Source organism: Cucurbita pepo, chromosome 17, assembly GCF_057944985.1.
Source record: "Cucurbita pepo subsp. pepo isolate OVF chromosome 17, ASM5794498v1, whole genome shotgun sequence".
Classification (NCBI taxonomy): domain Eukaryota; kingdom Viridiplantae; phylum Streptophyta; class Magnoliopsida; order Cucurbitales; family Cucurbitaceae; genus Cucurbita; species Cucurbita pepo.
The window spans coordinates 13,771,883-13,798,596 of NC_141814.1; the positions used below are offsets into that span (position 1 = coordinate 13,771,883).

General features: G+C 34.7%; 3 protein-coding genes across 7 annotated transcripts; 2 read left to right on the plus strand and 1 right to left on the minus strand.

Annotated features, from left to right (window-relative positions):
- Positions 1 to 402: 402 nt before the first annotated feature.
- On the plus strand, positions 403 to 9,096 carry LOC111778599 (Ubiquitin-like superfamily protein). 3 transcript variants are annotated; one of them, XM_023658515.2, is made up of 10 exons: positions 403 to 551; positions 832 to 931; positions 2,310 to 2,362; positions 2,433 to 2,514; positions 3,912 to 3,977; positions 4,071 to 4,138; positions 5,822 to 6,049; positions 6,130 to 6,625; positions 8,174 to 8,431; positions 8,730 to 9,096. In XM_023658515.2, exons 2-10 carry the CDS (start codon positions 832 to 834, stop codon positions 8,966 to 8,968), a joined length of 1,590 nt encoding a protein of 529 aa, XP_023514283.1. In that variant the 5' UTR covers positions 403 to 551; the 3' UTR covers positions 8,969 to 9,096. The 3 variants fall into 3 exon arrangements, with proteins under 3 accessions (XP_023514283.1, XP_086975316.1, XP_086975315.1); XM_087119190.1 differs by having other exon boundaries at positions 6,133 to 6,625; XM_087119189.1 differs by lacking the exon at positions 403 to 551 and having other exon boundaries at positions 559 to 931.
- Positions 9,097 to 10,016: 920 nt separating this feature from the next.
- Positions 10,017 to 15,019, plus strand: LOC111778895 (protein CYTOSOLIC ABA RECEPTOR KINASE 5). Of its 2 annotated transcripts, none has more exons than XM_023658897.2 (8): positions 10,017 to 10,351; positions 12,014 to 12,188; positions 12,505 to 12,758; positions 12,877 to 13,003; positions 13,100 to 13,373; positions 13,942 to 14,074; positions 14,315 to 14,401; positions 14,484 to 15,019. In XM_023658897.2, exons 2-8 carry the CDS (start codon positions 12,095 to 12,097, stop codon positions 14,613 to 14,615), a joined length of 1,101 nt encoding a protein of 366 aa, XP_023514665.1. In that variant the 5' UTR covers positions 10,017 to 10,351; positions 12,014 to 12,094; the 3' UTR covers positions 14,616 to 15,019. The 2 variants fall into 2 exon arrangements, with proteins under 2 accessions (XP_023514665.1, XP_023514663.1); XM_023658895.2 differs by lacking the exon at positions 10,017 to 10,351 and adding an exon at positions 10,416 to 10,662.
- A 936-nt stretch (positions 15,020 to 15,955) lies between these two features.
- LOC111779028 (CMP-sialic acid transporter 2) lies at positions 15,956 to 26,495 on the minus strand. Of its 2 annotated transcripts, none has more exons than XM_023659059.2 (17): positions 26,339 to 26,495; positions 26,123 to 26,223; positions 25,189 to 25,418; positions 23,695 to 23,811; positions 23,092 to 23,148; positions 22,133 to 22,210; positions 21,610 to 21,654; positions 20,419 to 20,478; positions 19,093 to 19,215; positions 18,897 to 18,974; positions 18,501 to 18,570; positions 17,833 to 17,940; positions 17,550 to 17,683; positions 17,388 to 17,461; positions 17,109 to 17,154; positions 16,942 to 17,003; positions 15,956 to 16,382 (listed from the first exon to the last, which is right to left on the minus strand). In XM_023659059.2, the coding sequence occupies exons 3-16, from the start codon at positions 25,354 to 25,356 to the stop codon at positions 16,959 to 16,961; spliced, it is 1,203 nt and encodes a 400-aa protein (XP_023514827.1). In that variant the 5' UTR covers positions 25,357 to 25,418; positions 26,123 to 26,223; positions 26,339 to 26,495; the 3' UTR covers positions 15,956 to 16,382; positions 16,942 to 16,958. The 2 variants fall into 2 exon arrangements, with proteins under 2 accessions (XP_023514827.1, XP_023514828.1); XM_023659060.2 differs by having other exon boundaries at positions 25,189 to 25,446.
- Between the last annotated feature and the right edge of the window lie 219 nt (positions 26,496 to 26,714).

A 26,714-nucleotide genomic window follows, 5' to 3' on the forward strand; every position in this document is an offset into this window, starting at 1 on the left:
TATTTGTTCAGTCGTTGAACGGTTTAGTAAAACGACACATGTTTATTGACAGTAAGAACACGTTGGATGCTATGAATATTGATCGTTTAGGACAAAGATGATACGAACATTGAGATAGAGTAATTAATCGACCTATTCAATTTTTCGAATGACTAACTCAATGTTTAGCCTTGATTACTACCTGTTCTTCATCTATTCGAGTCGAACATTTAAACCTACAAAATTCATATTTATTATATATAAATAAACTAATCTTAAAAAAAATATATAATATTAAATTTTTAATTTTTTACCTAATAAGTTTTAAATTTTTTAATAATTTACGATCTAAATCGACTTTATTAAATCATTTAATTTTATATATAATATATATATAAATTTGTTAGTTTAAGAAACAAGGATTAACCTATAATTTTACACCCGCGAAAAAGAGAAAAAATCTTCGTCGAATGTCCGTTGCTGTGCTCGTGACCGCGCGTCGGGGTTGTCAACAGAGAATCAGCTCATCCTTCTGAAATTTCTTAGTCCAATCTCCACTGAATTTGTTTCAGGTGATCGGAATTTCAGTTTCTTGTAATAGGTCATCAAATTTTGCTTTTGGAATTGACGGCCAGTGGCAAGTGGATAGACGAATGGAGATTGAAGGGGCTGTGTGAAGACGGGTCCTGATTTTATCACGGGGGATATAATTGAATTGTTTATGTTTTGATTCTTCTCATTATTACTTAGTTTTTCTTGAGTGGTTTGGTTTTAAAATCTGACTCTCTTTGTATTTCTTACTGTCTGCGATTTTGCCTCATCGCCATTGTTGTTTATTCTTTCTTTGTGCAGATGGAGCAGTCTATATCATCACTGGCATTCAAGGGATCCGTGCCTGAAGCAATTATCGAATCCAAAAATCAAAAAAAACTATTTGTGGTTTATATTTCCGGTAAATTTTTAGTCGTTCTACCTTACTCAAGGGTTTTTCTGATTTGGACGTCTTTTAGATGGAAGGAGGAAAGTCAACTTTTGTTATCCTTAAGTAGAGGGGGAGTAACTGGTCGAAGTGATGATGTATATCTATACTTTCTCCCTTTTTCCCTGTATGTTTCTACTTAGATATAGCCAACCTAGAGTTTCTACTTGGAAAAGCACATTCAAGAAGATCAGTTTATTTGTTCGTTCCTTTTTTATGGTTATCAGGATAGGTGAATTATTAAGGACCCGTATCAAAATTGATTTCTTACCCAAATCCAAGGATATATGAACGATTAGTTCTAGGTGTGCAAAAATTTAGGAGAATTCTGTTTTTCTTAATCACATTATTGCAAGGAATTCAGTTCTTATACTCAAGTAGGCCTGCAAATTTGTTCATGTTCAGGTGCTCTCTCGGTTGTATTACCATTGGGTTTTAGCCCCCCAAAGATGTTGACACATGGAGTGCCTTACACACATCTTTGTTAATATTCCATTTTTCCTCATTAATCTATATCGGAGGCCTTTTGTTTGACCTCTCTTTTCAGGATTAGGGATCCCTTGTCCATAAGCCTTCACGTTATCTTCCACTCTTGTTTTGTCTAATGAAGTTTCCTTGTTTCTTATTTTAACAAATTCAGTCAACTATGGGAAAAAGTATTTTGTGATGTGGGATTCTTTTCTAGCACCTACAAATTTCCTTATGCTTTTAGCACAGGTGACACTTGCCGTTAATATTGTATATTCCACTAGTTCGTACCCCATTTTCTTTGAGATTAACATGAATATCCATTCCCCCGGGGCTGGCAGATGCAGAGAGAGAGAGAGAGAGAGAGAGGGAAAAAAGTAAGAAAAAAGGAAAAGGAAAAATGAAGGAAAAGAGGAAAAAAGAGAGCCGAAAGTTTTCTCTAAGATATGAGAATTCTGTGTAGTTAAACAACTAATGTGTGATGGATTGGATGTTCTATTTATGTGAGGTCCTGCAGCATAGAAGTAAGGAGAATGGGCCATGCCAGGGTGTTGATTAGGAAATCATTGGGAGAGAGGAAGGTTGTGTTGCACCTAATTGTCATTTTTCTGTTGGGTCCCATGGATGGTAATTGGAAGGGGAGCTTCAACTAGATTCTGTGAGGAAAGGTCTAAGACTCCTGAATTTCCTGGGGTTTCTTTAGCTTGAGATTTTACAACCGCACTTACCTATAGAAGAACATTTTAATCTCTATTTTCTTTTCAGTTTTCTATTCCAAAACCCATCAACAATCTCAAGATATTATAACAACTGACTACTATGAGAATTTTGAATTTTGTGCTGTTGTAATTTATCCTTCTCCTTCCCCTTTTATTTTATTTAGGTGATGATGCTGAATCAAGCAGTTTGGAAAGTTCAACTTGGACAAGTTCAAGGGTAAACTTCTATCTGGAGTCTCAAATACTTGAATTGACGATTAATGTTCCTTCGTTTGATGGTTTACCAGGTGGCTGAAGCAGTGTCAAAATACTGCGTTTTATTGCATATTCCTGCTGGAAGCTCTGATGCTGCTCAGTTTTCATCGATATGTATCCTTATATTGAGTAGCATTTTTCAGTTGTTATCTGTATTGCATGTTACTGGGCATGGCTTGACTTACTGTTATGAAATCATAACCTGAGCAATAAAAATTGGTTTGTACATCCTTTTTTTCTTGTTAAAAAAAAAAAAATAGAATTGGTTAAAATTGATTTCACATTGGCCTTGACGTTGGGTCTCTGTTAACTACAATAATAAAAAGTTGATTTGGAATATTTTTTAGTTAATTTTCTAACATTTTTTTATGCTGACATGGCAATAGTTGACTAGTTTAATAATTTGTCTTTTTTCATAAATTATATAAATCAACAATTAAACCAATAGAGTAATCTTGTATTTTGTTGTGGAGACACCAAGACAGACTGAATCCTTGAATAATTGGTTCCAACGATTTTAGTTGTACTCATAATCAAATGAACAGTTATTGTCTACATTTCCACAACGGCCGTAGATGCTAGGGTGAAGAAAAACATGGGAGTTTCTGTACTACTGCTGTACTTACAGCTCCAAGAGCCAAATTCCAACAAAAAAAAAAACAAAAAAAAAACAGACATTTTTAGGAATTTTGAACCCCAAGTTACTTCATTCAATGTCTTGGGGAGGATGGGTTGCTAGTTCTTTATCTCCACAACGATGTTGAAGAAACATATTGTTGAAAAAATTGCCTCAAATGAACTAGTCATCTTGGGAGATATGATGGAAATCCGTGAAACAAATGTAATATGTAGCTACAACCACTCATCTAATTCTCTATTGTGTATGGATATTCTTAAGTGGAGGCATCGAATTTTCTTCTCTTCCTTCTACCTCTTACGTTAAACTTAAAATCCTTCTCCATGCATTGTTTGCATTTGATTATAAAGTTTTGAGGACATATTCTGCTCATACCTTCATTTTTCTTTATGAACAAACTGCTACTGTCAACAGCATACCTACTGAAACCTTGGGTATCTCCTACTACATTTATTCTCTTCAGATTTTCAAGACTGAGACCACCTTCCATTGTGTAGTTTGGACTTTTATATTTCGTTTTTTTTTTTTGAACTCTTAGATCTTTTCAAAATATATTTAATCATAAGGCGTCTATAAAGCTGGTATAATTGTATTTGATCTGTAGATCAAAGTTATCAGTGCCTACTACTGTCATGTCTAAAAGCAGTAACACTCAAGGAGTGGTGATAACTGTATTATTTATTTATTATTATTATTTTTAGTTAGTGCTTGATGAGAATTTGTACGATTTCTAAATAGGATTGTTATTCTTTTTCCTTGGGCTAGCTTCTCAGCTTGATATATCTTCTTTCCCCCAGTCTCTAAATGACATCATGAACTTGATCTCTAATACTTTTCAAGGTCGAAGTTTTTTCCTTGCATCAGTCTACTGCAGACCCGCAGAAATCTGTACCATGTATAACAGCTGTTGGATACAATGGTATACAACTTTGGCAAAATGGTAAGGATTGTTGATGAGAAGTTTCAATTGCCACAAGCTAAACATATTATATGTTTCTGTTCAAGTTTTGATTTCTGTCTTGAAATATTCTAGAGGGCTTTGTTGGTGCTGAGGTTTTGGCTTCCAGTTTAGAGAAGGCATGGTTGGGTCTTCATATCCAGGTATATTACTGTTTCCTATCAGTAGTTTTTTTAATAATTTTTTTTACCTACTTTGTGTTATAATGTGGAGCTCTACAGATTCTTGGTGTGTGATATACCATGTAAAAGTTGTCAGATTTTGTGTTTTAATGTGTGATGTTGGAAGGATTTGGAGTTGCAAGAGCTGAAAAAAGGAATGCATGTTTGGTGGTTCAATTGAAACTTCAATGTACAGCCAATCTTCTATTCCTTCTTTGTTGAAAGTCGCATTTAGATCATACTTTTCTTTTGATAATCCGGGAGCATTATTGGGATTCAAAATAGAGAAAGAGGCTTCATGGAGAAAAGTCAGAGTTGGTATATCAGAAATTTACAGTTGACGCATAAAAGTAATCCAAGATGGGCTGGAATGGTCCCTGGCTCTTGATTTAAAATACTGGAATTTTTGGGATGACGTGTTTAGTTATGAATTGAAAATTGAATCCAAGTCGGGAGGGTGAGTGGACTGACGGCTTCCTAATCTTTTCCATGTCCAAGTTTTTAGAAAACTTGCTGGTTTGGGGATACAATTATTTGAACCTATCCCTTAGGATGAATCTTTTTGATCGGAAGCTTAATGGGTGGGTTGGGCTCATCAACAATGTGGAAGGGATTGCTCTCTTAATCAGGATTGATGCCTTTGAAACATTGGCTATACTAACTTGCAAAGCTGCCCTGACCTTCTCCAACTCCTATCCACACTCAAGTTCGATAAACATACTACAAATGTGATTTGAAATGGAGAAACCACTTCTTATTAATTTATCTATCTTTAAAAAACTGAGCTTTTATTGGGAAAAATAAAAGAATATTCAAGAGCATACAAAAGAAAAACCTATCAATGAAGGAATCCAAAAAAACGACCTATAGAATGAGACTTCAATCCAACAAAATCAACTAAGTTCATAAATACTAAAATGTCTAGTCATCCACGAAAAGTCCCTCATTAGAAGACAAAGATAAAAGGGTCCTGAAAAAAGTTTGGGTCCTTTAACTTAGACAAGACTTGACACAATTGATAGAAGGCAGAACCAGAGTTGTGCTATTTGTTCTGTGTGAACTGTAAAAATCATGAAGGTGCTTGTAACATCTTTTTATCCCCTGTATTCTTGTACTCGGTTTAGATTTTTGTGGTTAAGCTGGTTTTGTGGGAGAACGCCACGAAAGACATTTTGTAGCTTAGTCGGATGGAAGAAATTAGAAGAATCGTGCACAAAATGCACTTTTCATCCCTGAAATTTGAGTTTGGCATCTATTTGGTCTGTAAGGTTTCAAAAGGGCACTTTAGTTTTTGAGGTTTGGAAAATACTATTAAGTGGTTCCTAACTTTGACAATTAGTTGACTAACAAAAAAAAAAAAAAAAAAAAAAAGAAAGATGTGACAAACTATAAATGAGGTGGCAATTTTTACTAATTTTATACTCTGATCTTTTGGATTACATGGCCTTTTCATGTTTTGCCCTCTTATTCCTTTTCTCTCTCTTCCCTTCTCATTTTTCATAGCTTTTCAAAAATGAAATATTATGAGGTATTATGATGTGATTGAGGTAAGTTAGGCCTCTCATTTTGTTCCTCCTATCTTTTGTGAAATATTTTTCATCTTGAACCATCCTTAGAAGTCTGAGGCACCAGAATATTTTAGTTATATCTGAAGATGAACTGCAGGAAACAACCGCATCTGTTTTGACGGCAGCCCTTGCTTCAAAGAAGTCTGAGGCATCTACTTCGAGGCCTTCTGATTCAGGGAGTTCCTCTTTGGCAGCTGTTTCTCATGCAGATCATCATATTGATTCCTCAGAGACTAATCTGGGTGTCAATAGTTGTGTAGCAGAGGAAGAGAAAGGGACTGAAAATTCCTCTAAAAAAAGGAAGGAGCCTGAAAAACGAGTCAAGGTATGGTATCAACATTGTTTACCCTAGGCTAAATGGTTATATCATTTATAATTGGTTCCATTTTATTTTGTAATTTTTAGGAGGAAGACATCAAATCAGATGTTAAGGAGTCCACTGTACATCATTCTGTGAGTGTTGGGAATAATAATGAATCCCCTGATCCCTCTGAGAATAATAAAGGCTCATTGGCTGATCCTGGAGGCCAGAAAAACTGTTCTTCTGAAAATACTTCCACAATTGTGCACGACTCTCCTATCATTCCAAACCATATTGAGTCATGTCAATCAGGAGCTTCAAGACCAATTCCTCCAGAAACCAAGGAAGTGGCCCAACAAGAAAAGAACAAAATTGTGGATGAGAATAATGCTATTGAAAATGGCAGTGCCCCCAAGAACTACACTTCAAGTGATATTCATTTAAACATTCGGCTGCTGAATGGTGTTAACGTCCAGGAGAAGTTCTCCAAGACAAGCACCTTGAGAATGGTCAAAGACTACGTGGATAACAGCCAGGAAAGTACCTTTGGATCTTATGATTTAGCTGTTCCATATCCACGCAAGGTTTTCACAGATCAAGGTATGATCTGAATATTTATTACTTGGTTAAATTCAATAGATCCTCATATATTATTGATTTTTTTTTCATTTGGTCCCTAATAATATTAAAATTTTAATTTATATTTCCAATAAATTACTTTTGTTTGTCTTTGAAGTTTGAAGTTTGGGTTAGGATTCTATTTAGTGTTAGAACTAAAGCCTAATTAAAATTTTAACCTGAGAGGTTTGTGAAAAGGTAAAATCATTAGTGATATTAAACAAACGTTGCTAGAAGGCTAGAACGTGTTAGAGGATGATATGAAAATATGTTACGTGGTTAATCTAACAAACCATGTGACAAGTTTTGTTTTTTGTTTTTGTTTTTTTTTTTTTATAATTTTATTGATGAATAAAATAAAAGAGTAAAAACTCCCACTGCCTAAAGGTTACATGAAAACTCAACAATTAGACATCAAAGAAGAAAGGTTATAATCAGTAAAAGGGTGCTTACACTTTCAAAAATACATAGCATGAAGAATTACTAGGTCTGAAAATTGATCAAAAGTAGATAAAGAGTTTCTGAAATTTCTTCCATTTCTTTGCTGCAAAGAAATCGGAGGAAAATTCTATGATAGCAAGCCACAAAATCCTCTTCGCTCTCTGGAAAGGGTGTCCCACCAAAATAGTAGCAAGATCATACTTGTTAGGAAAATTCAAAGACCAGTCAAAAGCTTCTAAAGTCACCATCCGATATCTTGAGGCTAAGGAGCAATTAGAAAAAAGTGTCCAAGATGCTCTGAGTTAGAAGCACACCTAATACACCATGGAGGAGAGAAATAGAAATGTAGCATCCTCCTTTGAAAGTTGATCTGCTGTACTTTTTATTTTTAACAAGGAATTACTTCTCATTGATATAATGAAAAAAAGTTAAAAGTTCAAGTGATACAAACTCCCAAAGAAAGTGAAAAATAAGAATTAAAAACAGCAAAGACATCTATGTAAAGAACAACCATGGACAAGAACTTTTCATAAACCTAACAATACAAACCCCTACAAAAGGTGACTCTATTATTGAATTGACCATTCACGTTTCGAGTTTCATGTAAATAATCTTTAAACGGCATAATACTCATAGTCCGGCAATTGTTTTTGTTGCCATTCTAGCACCTCCTTGAAATTAGAACATCCAACCTATATGGCACTTCGAATACATGTTGGTACCCCTGTTTCTTTGAAATGAGATACTAGAGGTATGGTGATCACATCTATGAGTTCTTATCATGAAACCCTTGCTGTGTGCCTTACTAAAATATCAACTGGACTGGCATCCACTGATTAGGACTAAGGATCAGCTGGTATTGATTGAAACTGATATTCAGATCTTTCAAACGATTCATCTATGATTCTATAACTATAGCTAATAGTCCGGCTCAAATTGGTGTTTTTCTGGTCTGTGGACTTCATTAAACTCTTTAACTTCCTTATTTGAAGTTTTGTTGGAATCTGTCATTGTAATACTTAATGACATGAAGATTCTTACTGGGAAGCTCGGAGTTGACCATTTTCTTAATTATTTGAATTGCTGCAGATTTGGAGAAATCATTGTCTTACTTGGGCCTTTCTAATAGACAATCATTGATAATGGTTCGACATCTGGGAGTTACTCGTGATTTCAGGGGAGCATCCTCCTCTGCTGATCAAAGAAATTCTGCAGCCAATGGTGGATCTTCAGATGAAAACGGTGATGGATACTTTGCATTCGTTAGAAGGATTTTATCTTATGTGAATCCATTCTCCTATCTTGGGGGCACCAGACATGAAACTCAAGGAGATGTGCGACAGTATAGTGAGTTCCTTTTCCTAAAATAGAAATTTCACATGAGTGTTAATGTTCTTTTAAGGTTAAAATCTTGGTTTAACCCTTGAACTTTCAGGATTATTTTGTTATGGTCTCTTAACTTTCAAAGGGTCTACTTTAGTTTCAGGGGTTTTGTGGTTGGCTTTGAGTATTTTTATGGTTGGGTTTGGGTGATTTTGTGGCTTAGTTTTTTACTCTTTTAAGTATGTGAAAATTCAGCCATTGTTGTAAGTATAGAGTTAGAAATGAACTTTTTTTCTAATATGTTTATATATATATGTATCAGGTAGTGAATTTTCAGAAGTAGAGAGGCGCCATGTCCGCCAACCAAACCAAGGAACTGCAACAACGAGCGGAAACAATACCCGTGGGAAGCAACCATTGTCAACAGCTAGATTTGGAGCAAATATTCATAGCATTCATACGTTGAAGAAGGATGAAGACGACGAACGGTTCAAAGGTAGGAATTCCTTTTGGAATGGTAATTCTACTGAGTATGGTGGTGATGATGGTGATAGCAAATGAGGCCCAATGTCTAGACAACACTACATGTGATGCTTATATTATATAAACAACCTGCTCTTAAACCGTTTATTAACAACACAGACACTGTAAATACCTAAAATTAAATAATTTTATACATTCGGATGTCATCTCTGCTCTCAAGGTTGTTTTTCAGTTTGACCATACACTCTTTTAAAAGGACGAGGGAAGCATAGTGTTCTTTGTGGTTCTGCATTTTGAATAAAGCTTCGTTTGGATTGAGGTGTGGATTAGTATTGTAACGGCCCAGATCTACCGCTGAAACCTTCTCCTAGCAGACGCGTTTTAAAGCCTTAAAGGAAAGCCCGAAATGGAAAGCCCAAAAAGGACAATATTTGCTAACGGTAGATCTGAGTCGTTACAAGTATTATATCTTAACGTACTAGTATCTATACTTAAACAATATACTAAATGGTCAGCTATAACAACTAACTTTTCTTCCTATTTATTTTTGTTGTCAAATTTAGTTATTTGTTAGTCTTATCATAGATGCTTTTGTCCATCTTTGTTTGTCGCACCGCTTACTCTATTGTATTAGATATGTATTTGTTGACGAATCTTGTCTTTTATCGTCATCGTCAAAGATACAAAAGAAGACGTATAACATCGAAAGAAAAAAAAGGGTCTATCATAAATTTAGATTACATCACATGAATTTTTTTAATAAACCAATATATTATTAATTCGAAGTTCATAAACAAAAATATATTTTTTTAAGAATATATTTATATAGATTTTAATTATATCACTCCCCTTCAAAAAGTTTAAAAAAAAATGGTAAAAATAAATATTGTTTTGTATAAATATCATATTATAATTAATAATCATACATAAAAATCGTTTATCGTTGTTACAATTTATTTAATTTATGTGAATGATGTTGTAAATAATGTCGAACTCGTTACACTAATGTTATATTGTAATGTTTTGAAATTAATGTATTGGTATTAATTTGATATAATTAAAGAAAATATTAAATAGAAGGTGGATAAACTTGAGAGTGAAGGGGAGAAAAAAATAGTAATAGAAAAAGAAGGGAGCTTTTTCTTTCACTTTCTTCCCATTTTCTTTGGCTTAATGTGAGAAATTCAGAGTAAAGGGAGAGAGTTGTCAGCTCGGCGTCGGTGTATGCTTCTCTGTCATTCCCGCTTTTCTTTGTTGCTTTCTTCTTTTGCTTCGCTTTCAATCCGAATCCGGACGCTAAAAATCCCAAGAACACACAACAAAAAACCCACCAATTCCCATCTGTATTTCTGTTGTTCTTTTGTTTCCATTCTCTCTTTCTTTTTCTTCTTCTCCACAGCTGTACGATTTCTGTTTCCTTTCCATTTCGAGGCTCTTCGCGTTCCAATCTCTTAATTTCAGGTTTAATTTCTCGTTCTTCCTTCTTATCCATTTTCAGTTCGGTTTTCAAGAATTTGTTTCTTTGATTGTTTAGTTTTTTTTTGTTTGGCCAAATTCTGCTGAGTTTTCGCTGGTTTGTTCTCTGGTTGTTTCGAAATGAATATCGATGTAGTTTTTTGTTTAGGTTGTCGCTAAATCGGGAAATTTTTTCTTCTTCTTATATACTCTTCTTTTTTGTGTGTTTATTATCTGCATTCTGCTAAATCGGTTTTGTTTGAATTTCTCTTGCTTTTTGGATGAAGAACTCGGAGTCTGGTAGGCATTTGCTAGTGGTAAGAATCATCCGTTTGATGAGGCGATTATGGGGTTTTTTTTTTTGTTCCCTTCTCTTCCAAAGTCCATTTTGTTTATAGTATTGTTATCAAATTTTGCTTTAACGATCTTTCCACAATTTCATATCATTCTATTCCTTTTCTTTGAAAATTTTCAATCGTCATTTTCACTAAATTAAGTCTATTGAACGCTGAATTGTCAGTGTCTGGAGTATCTCGGGGCATGAAAATATTAATTATAGATTGATTTTGATCCAAATAGCTATGCTTGCCCAATTCTATATGAGCTTATTACTTTTCTTATAGGGGTGAATGCCAGATGATATGCATTTTTTCAACGACATCAAGTTTTAAATCCCTCATCATCATTTTTTTTTAATAAGAGACAATTTCATTGATGATCGAAATTTACAAAAGGGGTGTATAATCCATGGTGTTTACAAAAGACCTTCCCTATTTGTAATGAGGGAGGTATAACTATAGGAAGTAACAATATTAGGCAGTTTACACCAAGATATAGCTTGGTAAACAACACTCTTGAAAAGTTTTGTGTAGGCCGGTGTCTTTTCTGCAAATATTCTCTGATTTCTTTCCAGAAAAAAGCCATGATGAGGTTTTTCCATAATAGGGCTTTTGTATTCTTGAGAGGGTAGAACGTTGAAAGCCATATCCAAAAAGTTCTTTACCTCCCTAGGAAATGTGAGATGCCATCCAAATATATTGAGAATCGTTGTTTAGAAATTATGAGCGTACGTGCATTGCATAAACAAGTGGCTTTGTGATTTGTTTTCTTTCTTGCATAATGGACACCAATTTGAAGAAAGAGTGATGTAAGACATTCTTTTGAAGATTTTCACTTGTGAAACCCCCCATCATCATTGCTGGTTTGTTGCAGCAATCTAGATGGGGAATTTTTGACGAGTTTATTAGTATTAGTTAACAACCTTTCTAAAAGATCAGCGTGCTTACGAGATCATGAAATTGCTTATAAATTTAGGTGTTGTCAAGTAGTTAAGATTGGGTTGGATTTTGAGGTGTGATTGTGTCTAATGCAACAATTTCAAGCCCTTAATGGAAGTGTCTCTAGTAGTTTGGTGAAGGTCTCTAATACTATGAAATATAATGCTTGTTCTATCTACTTCTTTCGGGTTGTGTTTTAAATTACTAGAAGTTCACCTGTTTTCTTTGTTGCCGATTTTCCATCTTTTACTCTGTTCTTCATTGTTTTTATAAGGGTAAAATACTATTGTTATTGTGCAGCCATTTGAGTGTTTCTTTTGTGTTAACTATGAGAGTTTACTGAAGGCCACTGCCATTACACTCTTAGTGAAACTGTGCTAACATTGTGCAGGCTTATGCTCCTCCTCCTGATAACATTTTTCATCCAGCGAACAAAAGTACGAATAATCGACAGCAAAGGAAGAAAGTGAGAATGCGCAAGTGGTTTTGTTGTTTTTGTCAAGTTGAAGAGACAAATGAGTCAACTGAAAATGAGCACTTGAAAAGCCCCACTAATTTTGGAGATGGTTAGTTTCCATAGCTACTTTATCAATGTTAACGGAGGAAAGTTGTGTATCACTTAGGTGTTTTTTTTTTTTTTTTTTTGAACAAGAAACCATTGATCATTGATATAATGAAAAGGAAATTAGAACCAGAAAGCAGACAGGATCATGAAGATGTCTGTCTTTTTTGGTTCCTAATTGGCTCAACATATTTACTCTTTTATGCATGTCTTTTGAAATTTTATTGCCCAATTGAGGCACGTTTTGGTACACTAGTGTATGCACTAAGGAAGTATAAATAAGTTTGTTCCACTGAAGCTTCACTATGTTTCACATTTAGGCCACTCAAAGGGCCCAAACGTGTCAGCGCCTGTTAAACCTGAGGCACAAAAGGCAGCACCAACAATTGAAGTGCCTGCACTCTCCCTGGATGAACTGAAAGAAAAGACAGATAATTTTGGGTCGAAAGCATTGATTGGAGAAGGATCTTATGGTAGAGTTTACTATGCAAGCTTGAATAATGGGAAAAATGTAGCTGTAAAAAAGCTCGATGTTTCCTCTGAGCCTGACAGTAACTTTGAGTTTTTGACCCAGGTTTGTTAGATATTGGAATAATATGTCATCATTTTTTTTTACCTATATCATTTTTAATTTTTTTAATTTGGATATCTTGACCAAATATATGGTCTTTTAATATCCTTTTGACTTTCAGGTTTCTACAGTATCAAGATTGAAACATGAAAATTTTGTTGAATTGCTTGGATATTGTGTTGAAGGAAATCTTCGTGTATTGGCATATGAATATGCAACCATGGGATCTTTGCATGATGTGTTACATGGTATCCCATCCTTTTAACTTTTCTTTATGACAATGTTACTAATAACTGATCTAAGATCGGGTAATTGATATAAGCCCACCCTCTCCATGATTGAAGGAAGGAAGGGAGTACAAGGAGCACAACCTGGTCCAGTGCTCGACTGGATGCAGCGAGTGAGAATTGCAGTTGATGCTGCCAAAGGACTGGAATACTTGCATGAGAAGGTTCAACCTGCTATTATACACCGAGATATCAGGTCCAGCAATGTGCTTCTCTTTGAGGATTTTAAAGCGAAGATAGCTGATTTTAACCTCTCCAATCAAGCCCCTGATATGGCAGCCCGTCTTCATTCAACTCGAGTTTTGGGAACTTTTGGTTACCATGCTCCAGAGTAATGTTTCTAAAACTCTCTTCTCCTGTTCTTGGTTGATTGTGTGAAGACCTCTATTAGGGTAGTTTGGGTGAATTTATGCTGTGAAACTAGAACTTTGCAAATTCTAATAGTCTTTTTCAAACCCATGATAAATTGTCTTCAAAGTTTTACTGTTGATTTACAGAATGACAGCAGAGTCCTTTGGCTTAGGACTTCTGTTAGTTAAGTTGCCATAAACATGTCTGAGAAGTGGGAATTCTTGTCTTTCTGCTAATATCGAGCTAATAGGAGCACAAATATTTACACCTTTTTCCACTGCTAAATTGCTAATATTCAATTACCTGTGTGTTAAACCAGTCTTTGTTGTACATTAGTTTTTAGGAGGCTGCTTTTCTGGTTGTCTCATTTGTAACCTTTCAATAAAAAATTAGTAACAGTCTTTTGTTTTGTACACCATTTTATAAAAACATTTACAAAAACTTAGCCTCATTTATTAACATTTTCAGTTTAAGAAATGCAGTTTTTGTTTCAGAAAAGTGGCTTCAATTTTGCCATCATTGTTATCAATGGATATGTCTTTCTGCAGGTATGCAATGTCTGGACAGTTGACACAGAAGAGTGATGTATACAGCTTTGGTGTAGTTCTACTTGAGCTTTTGACTGGTAGGAAACCTGTCGATCACACGATGCCCCGCGGACAGCAAAGTTTAGTTACCTGGGTGAGTTGTAACGTGTATTCCTTGTTAAATTGTTCTCATTGTCTCTTCTCCATGTGTTTTGAAAAGCGTTTCCAGACACCCTTTTCAAAAAGAGGAGACAAGTAAGGTGCTGTTGCGGAGGCGTGCCTCTGCAATCAACTCCAAAAGCCTAATACGCTTTCGTGGGCGTTGCGCCTAAAAAGACATTGTCTGCCCTCTTATTATATCTGAAACATGGTTTGACATGTTTATTTCCTTTAGGCTACCCCAAGGCTAAGCGAGGACAAAGTGAAGCAATGTGTAGATCCAAGACTAAAGGGAGAATACCCTCCTAAAGGAATTGCGAAGGTACTCAATATAATGAACGGTATATAAGCTCGGAGTTCGTTCAGGTGATTAACGAATCTACTTTTCTTGTTCGGTGATGCAGCTAGCAGCGGTGGCTGCATTGTGTGTACAGTACGAATCTGAGTTCCGACCAAATATGAGCATAGTTGTGAAAGCCCTCCAACCTCTTTTGAAGCCCCCCGCACCTACCGGTCCCCCTGCGCCTGTGTCTTGATGGCAATGTACATGGTTTCATCCCCCCGAGTTTGAATTCTGCTTTGAATAGTTTCTCTCTTATATGCCTACGATATTTGGTCGGGATAACTTTACGCATATCCCTTTTATTTGCTTGTGTAAATGGTGAGCTTGGATGTGGTAGACCGGTTTCAGAGTCTTGGGAGACTTCTAAGAAGAGTGATGGTAGCTGAATGTGTGGAGAATTGTCTGTTTCTGAATATTAATGGAGGCCCCTCATTGACACACTCTGCCTTCTCAAAACTGTAGAGTGCAGATTCACCTGAGGCTATTAGGTCTTCTTTTTATATATTTTGTTCTTCAACTCTGATCTAAACAAAAACTTGCTTTGTAGATTTTCACTTATATCAAAATGAATGGACTCCCACGGGACTGCATTTAATATATACACACACCCAAAACTATAGTCCATAATGATGATTATGGATTATTTTAGATATTGATGTACTGTAACTATGTATTTTCGAATGTTTTATAAGATGTAACTATTCGTATCTTTCGATCTATAGACATGATTTATAATGTCTATAGGTCATTGTTTAGCAAAAAGAACAAATGTACCCAAAAATTGGCGTCGACAATTAGGTGGGTGGATCCCGCTGAGCCATATTTGGTTGACACTTTATGAGGTGTGGTCGATTTTTTGTCTGCCTTTACATTTTTTTATCAGTCTTTCATAGCAAGCATTCATAATTCCTTGGGAACTTTTTTTTTTCCCTTTTCAAATAATTATAGTCCAACGCTTTCTGTACCTAATTGTGTAAATGCCTACCAAAAGATGATACAAAATGAAATTAATATTAAACTAAATTGTTTCTTACAACTTCCATTTGTGGAAGTTTTTGAGTTCAAAAGCATACTCTAAAGTAATCTAACCAGAAATTTTATCATAATTTCATCGCCTCCAAAGAATCTAAAAAAACGAAGCAAATATTATCTTTACAATGAATACCAACTCAATAATTTAAAATTAGCGAACCATTAAACTTATCAAAACTAATAAGCTTCCAACCAAATACGAAGGATAGTGTCACTAACCACTCTCCATTTTAATCTATCCAAGCAATAATCAATCCAGAAAGTACTACACAATCACAACATTTTAGCTAACTTTTCATCCTTTCAATGAACTGATATTAGTTCTAGTATTCAAAGCATATTCCCTCCCTTCACATTTCTTTTAAAATATGCAAATAGAATTCAAAAAAGTGTCTGAGAACAATTGAAAATGCTGCAAGCAGTTAAGATTATCAAATGAAACTAACTGTTCACTTTTGATTCATTCTTAATCACAGAGATCTATCCCCATATTAAGCAGTCTTGATGTTTCAACACAGTTTATAACATTTCCATTATATGTATAAGAAAATTGAGTACATGTTTGTCATAAGATCTGAATTGTAGCACTACATTTTCAATGGGAGAAGGAAATAAAAATTTGAGATATTGTGGAAGGAAATAGACAAGAATTATTGGTTATAATCAGTCTGGGGGTAAAGAATAATAATACATGTTACTAAAACCACGACTTGAAATGTAGGTAGGGCTATTTAGGTATGATAATACCCATGCTGTTATTATCTAATCTAATCTGAGCAACAAAAATTTCATATCGAAACCAACCTGAGGAAGACTATTGCAACCTTGGAGGAAACCATCATCAAAAAAATTTATTGATAAAGGTTGAGACATGTCGCCCGCCGTCTCCCTAAGGTCCAATGATCCAGGCAAAACTTCCCAAGAGATCCTGTAAGAGGCGCGGATTATGTGATTTGATGTCGAAGTAAAGTTGAGGAATAAACAGACTTTATGATACCAAATCACGATAAATACACAAATTTCGTTTTATGCTCTCAGCATTTAAAATGAGAAAAATTCTTTAAGCTCCTATGAACCAAGTCATTATGTCGTGTACATTACAATTAAAATAGCTTATCATATTTGTATCCTAGAATTGAGAAACCAAAGCTTGTTCCAGCTTTAGATCGGTCTAGGCAGACATAACCAAATGGGTTCTTAATATGCCACTCCAAAGAAAAAAAAAAAAAAAAAAAAAAAAAAAAAGAAGCCAAGTTTTCAAATTGCGAACTTGATCACCCAAAAGGTCATATCAAGAATTGTGACTTCATCATGATCAGATTAGATTGATCATGAACACCAAATTAAATAAATTCAGTTTGCTTTCATTGTGAATTAAGGAATGAGAAAACATAACTATCTGGTGAATGTGGAGACCTTTATAGGTGTTTAATAATAATAATTAAGAGTTCATACAAAAAGAAAGAAAAAAATAAAGCATCAAATACCTGGTTGTGAAAAACTTTTAGGTTGGAAGAAGTGGCTTTCGCTCATCAGATTCAACAAGAGCCTGCAAATAAACCAAATCTAAATCATTCATGGTTTTTTAGTGCGTACTGAGAATTTTTCATAAAACATCCTGAAAACAAGCTCTAAAAAGAAGCCAAATGCACACCTCTTCGTTTGCCCCTGCTGTCATACTTACGAAGGAACCCTTTGACCTGAAAAGAAAAAACTCAAAAAATTAAATATCCAAAAAGGAAAATTACCAAGCAGCTGATCCACCATTAACAAATACAGTCTCAAATCCTTATCAGAGAAAATATTTATTTTGGCAATTTTCAAAGCAAAGGAACTGGGTCAACCTTGAAGCTGAAACAGTCTTAAATATAATATAAGCCCGAGACTAGAAACCACATCAAATCAATGTCTCACAACATAAATAAGTTCCTACCTCTGGTTATCCACATCCACCATTTCTGTGATCCCATTCTGCTCATCTTTGACTTTTGAGAGGGATGAGAAGAACTGAAACACAATATCAAGAATTAGTGCTCGGCAATTATGTTTTGGTAGCATATTTAGCCTTGTCAGGGTCGTCCCCTCCCCAAAGTACCTGGTGCATAGAGATAAAAACTATGGATATTCCCAAGACAAAGTTCATAGTCAAAATATGACCAAACAATGCAGCAGACGCTATGCCTGTAAAGATAGTAGCAACTGTTGAGGAGTACTTCTTCAGAATTGTATCTGCAAGAAAGAAAGCAGAAATCTAATAAGACGTGTGATACTAATCCATGGACCAAAAGTGTCCAGAAACTTATGATATTATAGCAATAGACAAAAAAGGCATGCTTAATCTAATAATTTAATGAGAAATCTATCTATGCTTAGGTTACCTGCATATTTAAAGAAGAAAGAGGATAGAATTCCTTGGGCTGCATTATTAGCTATCAGCAGCATTGTGGCTTTCGAATGACCTTGCAGGATATCAAAGCTGCTAGGACCTAAAATATACAAAAAGTCAAAATGCAGCTAATCAGAACTCTATACTGCCATTGAGCTAGTACATTCACAGTGCAGGCAGCCATAATAAACCAGGAAGAACAATTAATTCATTCAAAAATCTAATCTGAAGAGAATTTCGTGACCAATAACTGAGTTTAAAAAAATACTGAAGGGCCAAAATAGTAGGTATGATATCATCAAATCATAAAAGAGCTCAAGTCAAACCACAATACACGAAAGGTATATCAACATGAGATCATCCAACAATCACAGAAAGTGTCTAATAATAAGAAATTGCCATATATGATGTCTAATCAATACTTGCGATTTTTTTTCTGGTTCTTTTTCTTTTGTGATATTGAGATGTCTAATAATAAGAAATTGCGTTCAAAAGATGACTCAATGTGAAACTACATATACCAAGTCACGATCAATTTCACAAAAGAAAAAGAACAAGAAAAAAAATCCAAGACTTAGATGATGCATCTTCTGGAAGAAAGCATACAAAGTCTTCTGTTATTTAATTGGGGAGGTAGTAAATTAGAGCGTTATATCATACCTTTTATAATAACTGTTCCTAATATTCCCAGGAAGTTGAACATTGCACCATATCCGTATAAAAACAAGTTCTGCAATTCATAAAAAAAAAAAAAAAAAAAAAAAAAATCTACCATTAGAAATAATGAACACTAAGAGATACAAAATATATGTATATATGCTAAGAATGCTATCACTTGAACGTCAAAGAAGAAAAGCCACTCAAGATCCCACATCCATTATCCCAAATTCTAAATAAACGGGAATGGCTATTGAGAAAACATGTCCCCCACTACAGATATGATGGACAGCTATTCTTACTTTTTCTAAATAGAAAACAAATGAAACAGAAAAACATATCTATTTAAACATCAGGTTATTCTTTAGATACAATTTAACACAACAATAGTAACGTTACCTGGAGATAAATGCTCGTATCATACTGGCTCTTCAAAGCATATTCATTATAAACAGAAGCTAAAGATGGGACAGTAACCTACAAAAAAGATACAAGTTACTCGAAATATTTAGAAACCAATGGGAGAAGAACAAGTTTAGGTTTGACTAAAGTTGTAAGACGCTAGCATTCTAGCCACAAAACAAGATCCACTTACAAAAATCAGCGTGTAGACATATGCGCCCATGGAGACTGTGAGACCCAAATTGGTGGTACCTTCAGGTAAAGACCGCAACTGATTTACACTTATCCCAATAAGCAACAGAGCAAGTGCTTCCCACTGGAGTAAATGAAAAAACGATAAGTTCCATTACCTTCTATGTTCTCCCCAATAGAAAACCTAGATGGAGATTAAAGCCTTTACATAAATAAGACAAGGAGATCTGCTTCATTTTTTTTTTTTTTTTTTTTTTTTAGATGCTGAATTTTGAGTAGAATCTTTAACCACATTAGATGGAGATTAAAGCCTCCAGAATCAAATCACTTTAACCAAAGGTATCATTAGCTCTCCCACTAAGGATCCTATCCCCTCTTCAATTGTCCATAATATCGAATCTGATGAAACATCTAATGTTAGTATGAGCAGCAAGGAACTTGAAACACATTTAGCTAATAAAGTGATTGTTGAATTTTCTGACGAAGGCACTTCTGTAGAAGCATTCGAAAGTCTCTTTTTGGTTGATGATAGAGGAAATCCAATCGAAGCTCCGCAATCAATGGAAAAGTATCCTTCAATTTCCTTAATTTATTTTTTGTGGACTATAGATGAAAGAAATCACATCTCAATCACCAAAATTGAGATCCAATTGTGTTTCACTATTTCGTATTGATGGTCCAACAATGAGAAGCACTCTTTCGTATTCTACAGGCTTCAAAGTTTTTTTTTTTCTTTTTTGTACGGCCTTGAAGATTGTTTTCAGTTTCAAGCTTTTTTTTTTCATTTTGAAGTTCTACTGTTGTCAGTTGGTTTAGTGAAATCTTTTATGGAAGATTTTGGGGCCTTTTAATTTGGTGGCTTTAAGTTTTGTGCGGTTTGACATTTTTGGGTTGGTTCTCCTTTTCAAAATTTGATTGTGCTTTTATCGATTATTTTATTTTGGTTGTTTTGGGCTTTCTTTTCAGCTTCCAAGAACTATGTGCTTCTGTTTCCTTGGCTCCTCCCTCTTCTGGTCACTTTTACTCAGAGCTTGGCGTTCTTGGCCTCTATTTCAATGTTCAGTTTAAGAGGATTTTGTTTTATTTAGATTGTTATTAATATCCTTTGTAATCCTTCTTAGTGTTTCTTTATATTCCTTTGTGTTGTTCTATATCTTTTGAGCATTAGTCTCTTTTCATTATAGCAATAAAATTCTAATTTCTTGTTTAAAAAATAATAATTAATAAATTCCTACACTTAGGACACTTCTTCTCCACCCTACATCATAATAGTTCACAGTTACATAACACCTTGAGCAGGCAAAAATGGCAGAAGAAATATACTAACCTGAATTACAGAAAACCGCCGTCTCATAATAATCTTTAGCAAGACAGCAATGACCAAAACCTGAACATACACAATCAATCAAAATATTATTCTTGGAAAATTATATGAGATGTTTGTGTTTTAAGGTTAAGGGAAGCACAATTAGAGAATTTTCAATTAGACTCGTCACCCTATGTGGCTAAGAGAGACCATTACAATCCTAACTTCTGCTAACTCAATTATCCTTCTCAGTCTGTGTCAATGTTTTACAGAATCCAGCAACGATTTTTAGTATCTAAACCTCGACCAAACTTAGAAGAGTGCATGAACATGATCCTTGGAGAGTACTAGCCTACTGTTAGCACAGAAAGAAAATAATAGTTAGTTGCTGGGCCCATTCGTTGCAAAGTAATTACGATAGGTATAAACAGAAGGAAGATGAAAGAGTTATAAGAGAAAACTTCCCCTTCCTACAGTGTTTTGATGCACATCATAGAACTTTTTTCCTTCCAATACGTTTATATTTTTTACCATGATAAATCATGTTGTACCATTATAAAAGTAAGAGTAGAATATGATATGCAAGGGTGAGAACATGTTTAAAGTCCCTGATACATGTTATAGAAGTCTAACAACAAACACAAACCAACAATGTTTCAAACAGATGTTAAAACATTGTACCAAACCACCAATTCCACAAGAATTCATCGTTTTTGCATTATTATACAAGCATACAATATATACATACACTCGTATATATCTAAAAAAATCTAATAAATGTTACAGAAGTCCACCACAAGAACAAGCCAATGATGATGCAACAGACATTATAGTCAAAGCACACGTCAACTAGAATTCGTCAACTAGAATTCCACAAAAAACGGTTCTGCAAGCACTCATTTACCAATTACTGTGGATACCAAACCAACTTAAGCACACATCAACTAATATTTCACGATCATTTCCTATGTGCACAACATATAAAGTCAAGAAACTCATGTATTCACCCACCAAAAATTGTATTATTGACTTCAAAAGCATTTGAGTGTATGATTTTCCATCAGAAACAACCAAATTAATGTACTAGAAACTGAGAACATTTAGGTAAAGATGGGAGAATTAGCGCATCAGAAGAGAGTCACCAACAGATGAGCTAAGACATGTCATCGCAGTTACTCTACCACAACAATAATTGACTGATTCACAAAATACCTTTAAATTGCTAAGCATCTTCACAGTTGCGGGGTTGAAATATAGCTGCATCGAGAGTAACATGGTTAGTAAGCAAGGTTAAAAATGTCAACATCAACGAAAATTCGAGGTCTCAATTTTATGAAAATATCGATAGTATGGCAGTGTTGATGGATATTTCTATACAAGTATTAGAAACGAAAAAATTCAAAAAATAGTTAAATTAATAAATGAAAACCTTTAAAAAATTTTAAATGAGTTAAAATAGTAATTATTAATATTGTATTCACATTAGTTGCATTTTGTTGCTATTTTTGTTTAAATATTTCATCAATTTCTTACAATATAATTGAAATGTTGATTCACCCCTTATGTCAATGTCAAACCTTACAAATATTTGAAAATATGGATGAAAATGTTGAAAATGCCAACAAAAATTTAATACCTTGGTTATATGTGAACAATGTAATCCAACAATGAAAAGTAAGTCCAAGATGTATCCAGTAAAAAGAATACAACTCTTTCATAAATATGAACTGTATACCTGCATGGTAAACTTTAGGTAATTATTGATTGCATAGAGAAATGCTGGCACAGCGAGGAGCACATTGTTACGGGCTGCCTGTAAAAGGAAATAAGACGTGATTGGAATATACCTAAAGAAAGCCCAGAAACTAAAAAATAAAAAGGAAAAAGAAACAATAGAATAATCTATAGAAACATTATGAAGTATTGTTAAAAAGAAAAAACTACTACCCTCAAGTAGAAGTGTCTGTCCGTAAAAGAGAGTAAAACCTCTTAGCACAGGTAAACAAATTAAATGATCTGGAGAATCCATAAGCTTCAAAAAGAAAACTAAGCAAACTAAGTTCAAACCAACATTTAAATTCCAAACCCTCAGCTTAGAGAAGCGCCATTAGATAAGATTTCCAAGTATCACATTTTTAGTTATTTCTTGGAACATTTGGCTCTAGACAAATCAAAGGATCTTAGGAGTGTGGAGTTGTCTTGAAGGAAGATTTGGTCTTCGTCTAGGTTCAACACCCCCTTATGGACGGACATCTGTGCAAGGGAGTTTTGTATTTGTCCTTTGTTTCTTATTATCTCAACAGTTGGTGTGTTGCTAATTAGTGTTCGTTGGTTTGGCTTTTCCCATTGCTTTTGGCTAGGAATTCCGCTTTTTTTGTTGGGTAGTAAATCTGTTCATTTACTCAACGCAAGTATGGTTTTTCTTTAAAAATGAGAATAAATAAATGAATAATCACATAGTATGTTGCGTTGCAGAGTAGTTAACCTAACTGGCAAAGAATAGTTAGCACTAGAATGCTATCTCACTTTGGGTAGAATCAATACCTCCAACCTCCCTACCCCATTAATAATGGCAAAATCTATCTCAATTCATGTAAATCTAAAATATTTTACTTCAGAAAGTCAGGCATAAAGATTATATTCGATAGCAACTATTGGTACTTAATTAGAAAATGGTCATGTGAGAAAAGTAACCTGCATAAATGTTGATAATGAGAGAAGAGGCTTTTCCCCAACTTTCTGATGTCTAGACTGCAGAATTCATAGTAAGAGTTAAAATTAAGCCAGATGCATAGGCCATAGGGTCTTTTTGGAAGCAATTCAATCTAGAAATTCAATGGATGCTTTCACGAGAATTTAGATGAAAAAATTTAAATATTCCAAAGTTATACCAAAAGCAACTCATTTAAAATCGTATGTCAGTGATATAACAATAAAATTAACCTGGACACTCACTGATATAACAATAAAATTAACGATTGCAAAAGGATTATAAAATATAAAGTCTCTCCCTTGCCTACTCTTCTCTCCCACAAAAGCACCCAAACAAGCAGAAAAGTTCAAAAGTCACTTGTGTGATTCTTTTATCAAAACAACTTTCATTTGAGAAAGAAATGAAAGTCACTTGTGTTTTTTTTATCACCCACCACATTAAAAGAAATAATTTTTTGTATTGCAAACAGACAGAATTAGTGAATGTATAAACTGAAGTGAGCACGATTGAGATATCCATTCAAACTGAGCACTGTAGGCTCAAAACTGTTCAGATATATTTCCAGTTTCCAAGACAATAAGTACCTGGATTATCAGCATAACAACAGCAAAGAGAACCTTTGCAATCTCAGTCAAAAAGTTAACACTAATTGGGCTGAACTTGAATTTCCCGTCCACCTTGGACATATAAACCAATATAGGCTGTCAAAGAAAATGAACCAATGTTAGACATTTAAAAACGATAGTTCACTTGAAAACTTGACCTTTTTAAACAGTTATCAACAAAAGTCCAAGTAGCATCAAACAAGAAAAGGAAGATTCGTGTGGGGGGGAGGGTGGGGGTCGGTGGGAGCACCTGCTTATCTGTTATTATGGGCAATCTTCCATGTAAACTGTAAAATATCTCAATCTTGAATACCAGAAACAAAATATTGTCATCTAGTGTTTTCTTTCTATGGTTTGACAAGAAACGATTGAGTTGATTTCTACATAAAAATTGATACTTACTGAATTTTACTCAGTGAGATAAGTTCCATCAATGTATAGAGGCAGTTGTGCTAAAGCAATTATTACATTTCATAATTGCTATTTGCAAAAATTTCTGAAGGTTGAACACATTAATAGCAAAATAGACATATCATTCGAGAAAGTTGATGAGAGCAACACTGATAAAAATTAAAAGGGAGGACACGAAATTGTTGAGAGATACATATCCAGGAAGCATATACACAAAGGGGAATTTGAACGATACAAGATAAATTTAATATGGTAAACCTTGAACTAATTTTTCGTCTTAAAGAAAAATATATTCGTAAAATTGTTGCTTGAGCTTGTTTATAACCGGTGTGAGGGTAGTCTCATGAGACTTCATTAGATGATTCCATTGGACAAGAAGGCATTAGATTTTGATAATAAAGAATGCAAAAATATTGCAAAAATATAGAAAAATTGACTGCAATCTTTTTCTATCTTTGAAGATCCCAACAAAATGCTTTCTTCTAATAGGCTATGAACTAGATCAAAATCATTCTCAACGAATCCATAAAAAGTGATGCTATTTTTTTCATCGGGTCCAAGTAGAGATCAAAGGTCTTGAAGAAGGAGGAGGAGGAGGAAAGCAAAAAAAGAAAGGAAGAAGAAGAAGAAGAGGTGTTTTGTTGGTCCAATTGAGCATAAGGAATAATAGTAATCAGAAGGCTTTGCAGTGTGGGATGTAATAAGTAGGCATTGCAGTGTGGGATGCAACTAGCAACAGAGAGGCAAGGAATAATGGAGGAGAACGATAGTGGACAATGACAACAACTTGGACCAACAGAAGGACAACCATGAATAAAAAGACTGAATAAAGGCTGTCGAGGTGTCTTGCTGGTCCAATTAAGCTTAAGAAATAATAGTAATTAGTAGGCTTTGCAGTGTGGGATGCAGCTGGTGATTGGGACAAAACAACAGCGTGTATTGCACAAAACCATTTCATAAAGGAAGGGAAAAAAACAGATAAATCTTTTGCATCACTACATTTTACTGAGAATTCACGACATAGAAAAGTAAATTAAGCAATAGGTCAGAGATGACAATCACCTGCAAACCAACCAAGATACAGTCACCAACAACCAAGAGGGTGTTTAAGGCTCGTTGCTTAGATGATACTCTGTTCTTATGTCGATCATATGCCCTGGATATACCCTTTGTAGTGGGTGAAACCAACTTGGAGTGACAAACACTGCATTCTATCATTCCGTTCTTCATCAGCCTACCGCAAAACTATTGCTTGCTCAGACTGACTCTAAACCAAAAAAGTACAGCCAACCCTGCGTAATGAAATGAAATCCAAGAGACCTAATCAATATCCCCAACGAATTAAAAATTAGTAACCAACAGACAATTTATAAACAATACAAACTTCAGCTAATGAAGGTTATGTTTCTTAAGATTACGATGGTGCACATTGAGAACAGATAAACAACATTATACAATGCAATTGCCGTAAGTCAAATCGGAATAAAGATCATGTTTCTCTTATTAACACAATCTCACCAACTTGGAGGATAATCATAAACAATTGCTACAGTAACTACGCAGGGCATTCGTAGATCCATAACGATACATTCTCAATCGTTCCCACATTCAAAAAAACACAATGAGCATAGAGTCTAATCTCCATCCCCACCTTCAAAACAGATGTTAAAAGCCAAAAACCCGGCCCAATCAGTTAAAAGGAAAAAAATAAATCAAATAAAATAAAATAACCCAAACCGTAGATCCATAAAAAACAAAATAAAATTCAGTCAGATCTTATCAATACACCTCGTTACTCGACGGTTTCAAAGACAACAAAAAGAGAATTTCAGAGATCCTCATCAAAGCAATGTAACAAGATCATAATTCCCAAAAACAAAATCGAGTAGCTCGATGTCAATAGGTGAGAGTAAGAACCCAAATTCAGCTTCACTGAGTGCAGTCGTTAAAGCATGAAAAGAAATTAGCGTGAATCCACTCAAATCACAAAACCCACCTGATCTACACGCCTCCAGAGCCGAGCATTCAAGGAAGAATTAGCTCGACGAGAATTCCCCCGACGGTAAAACGGGCTAGCTAGATCCAACACCGCGGCAACTGCAACAGAAAAACTCAAAATAAACAGGCAAACACACTGAAAACGAACATGGATTCAGAATCGTGTAGGCTTCTAAACTCTCCTCCAGAAAATTCGATCTCTCTCCGATCTTACCTGTTACGGAATTCGAAATGCTAGCATATGCGAGGAGAACGCAAATTTCTCATATAGAGAGAGAGATCGCGCGAAACGTTTGTTGTTAAAGCTCTCTTTCTCTCTCTTAACCTCTTTTTTTTTTTTTTTTTTTTTTTTTTTTTTTTTTTTTTGGTTAAACCAAATTTTAAGATCGTTGAATTCACACAAACGCGGCTTCGGAAATTCTCTTCACCAAGAGGGTGACGCAACAATGGTGACAGACCAATCAACGGCCGGTTGAGGTTAATATTTCTTTAGCTTTTCAGTTCTGATAAATAATTATTAAATATTTAGTAAGTTCGCCAAATTTTAAAATAATAATAATAATAAAAAATAATAAATCACTATTTTAGCT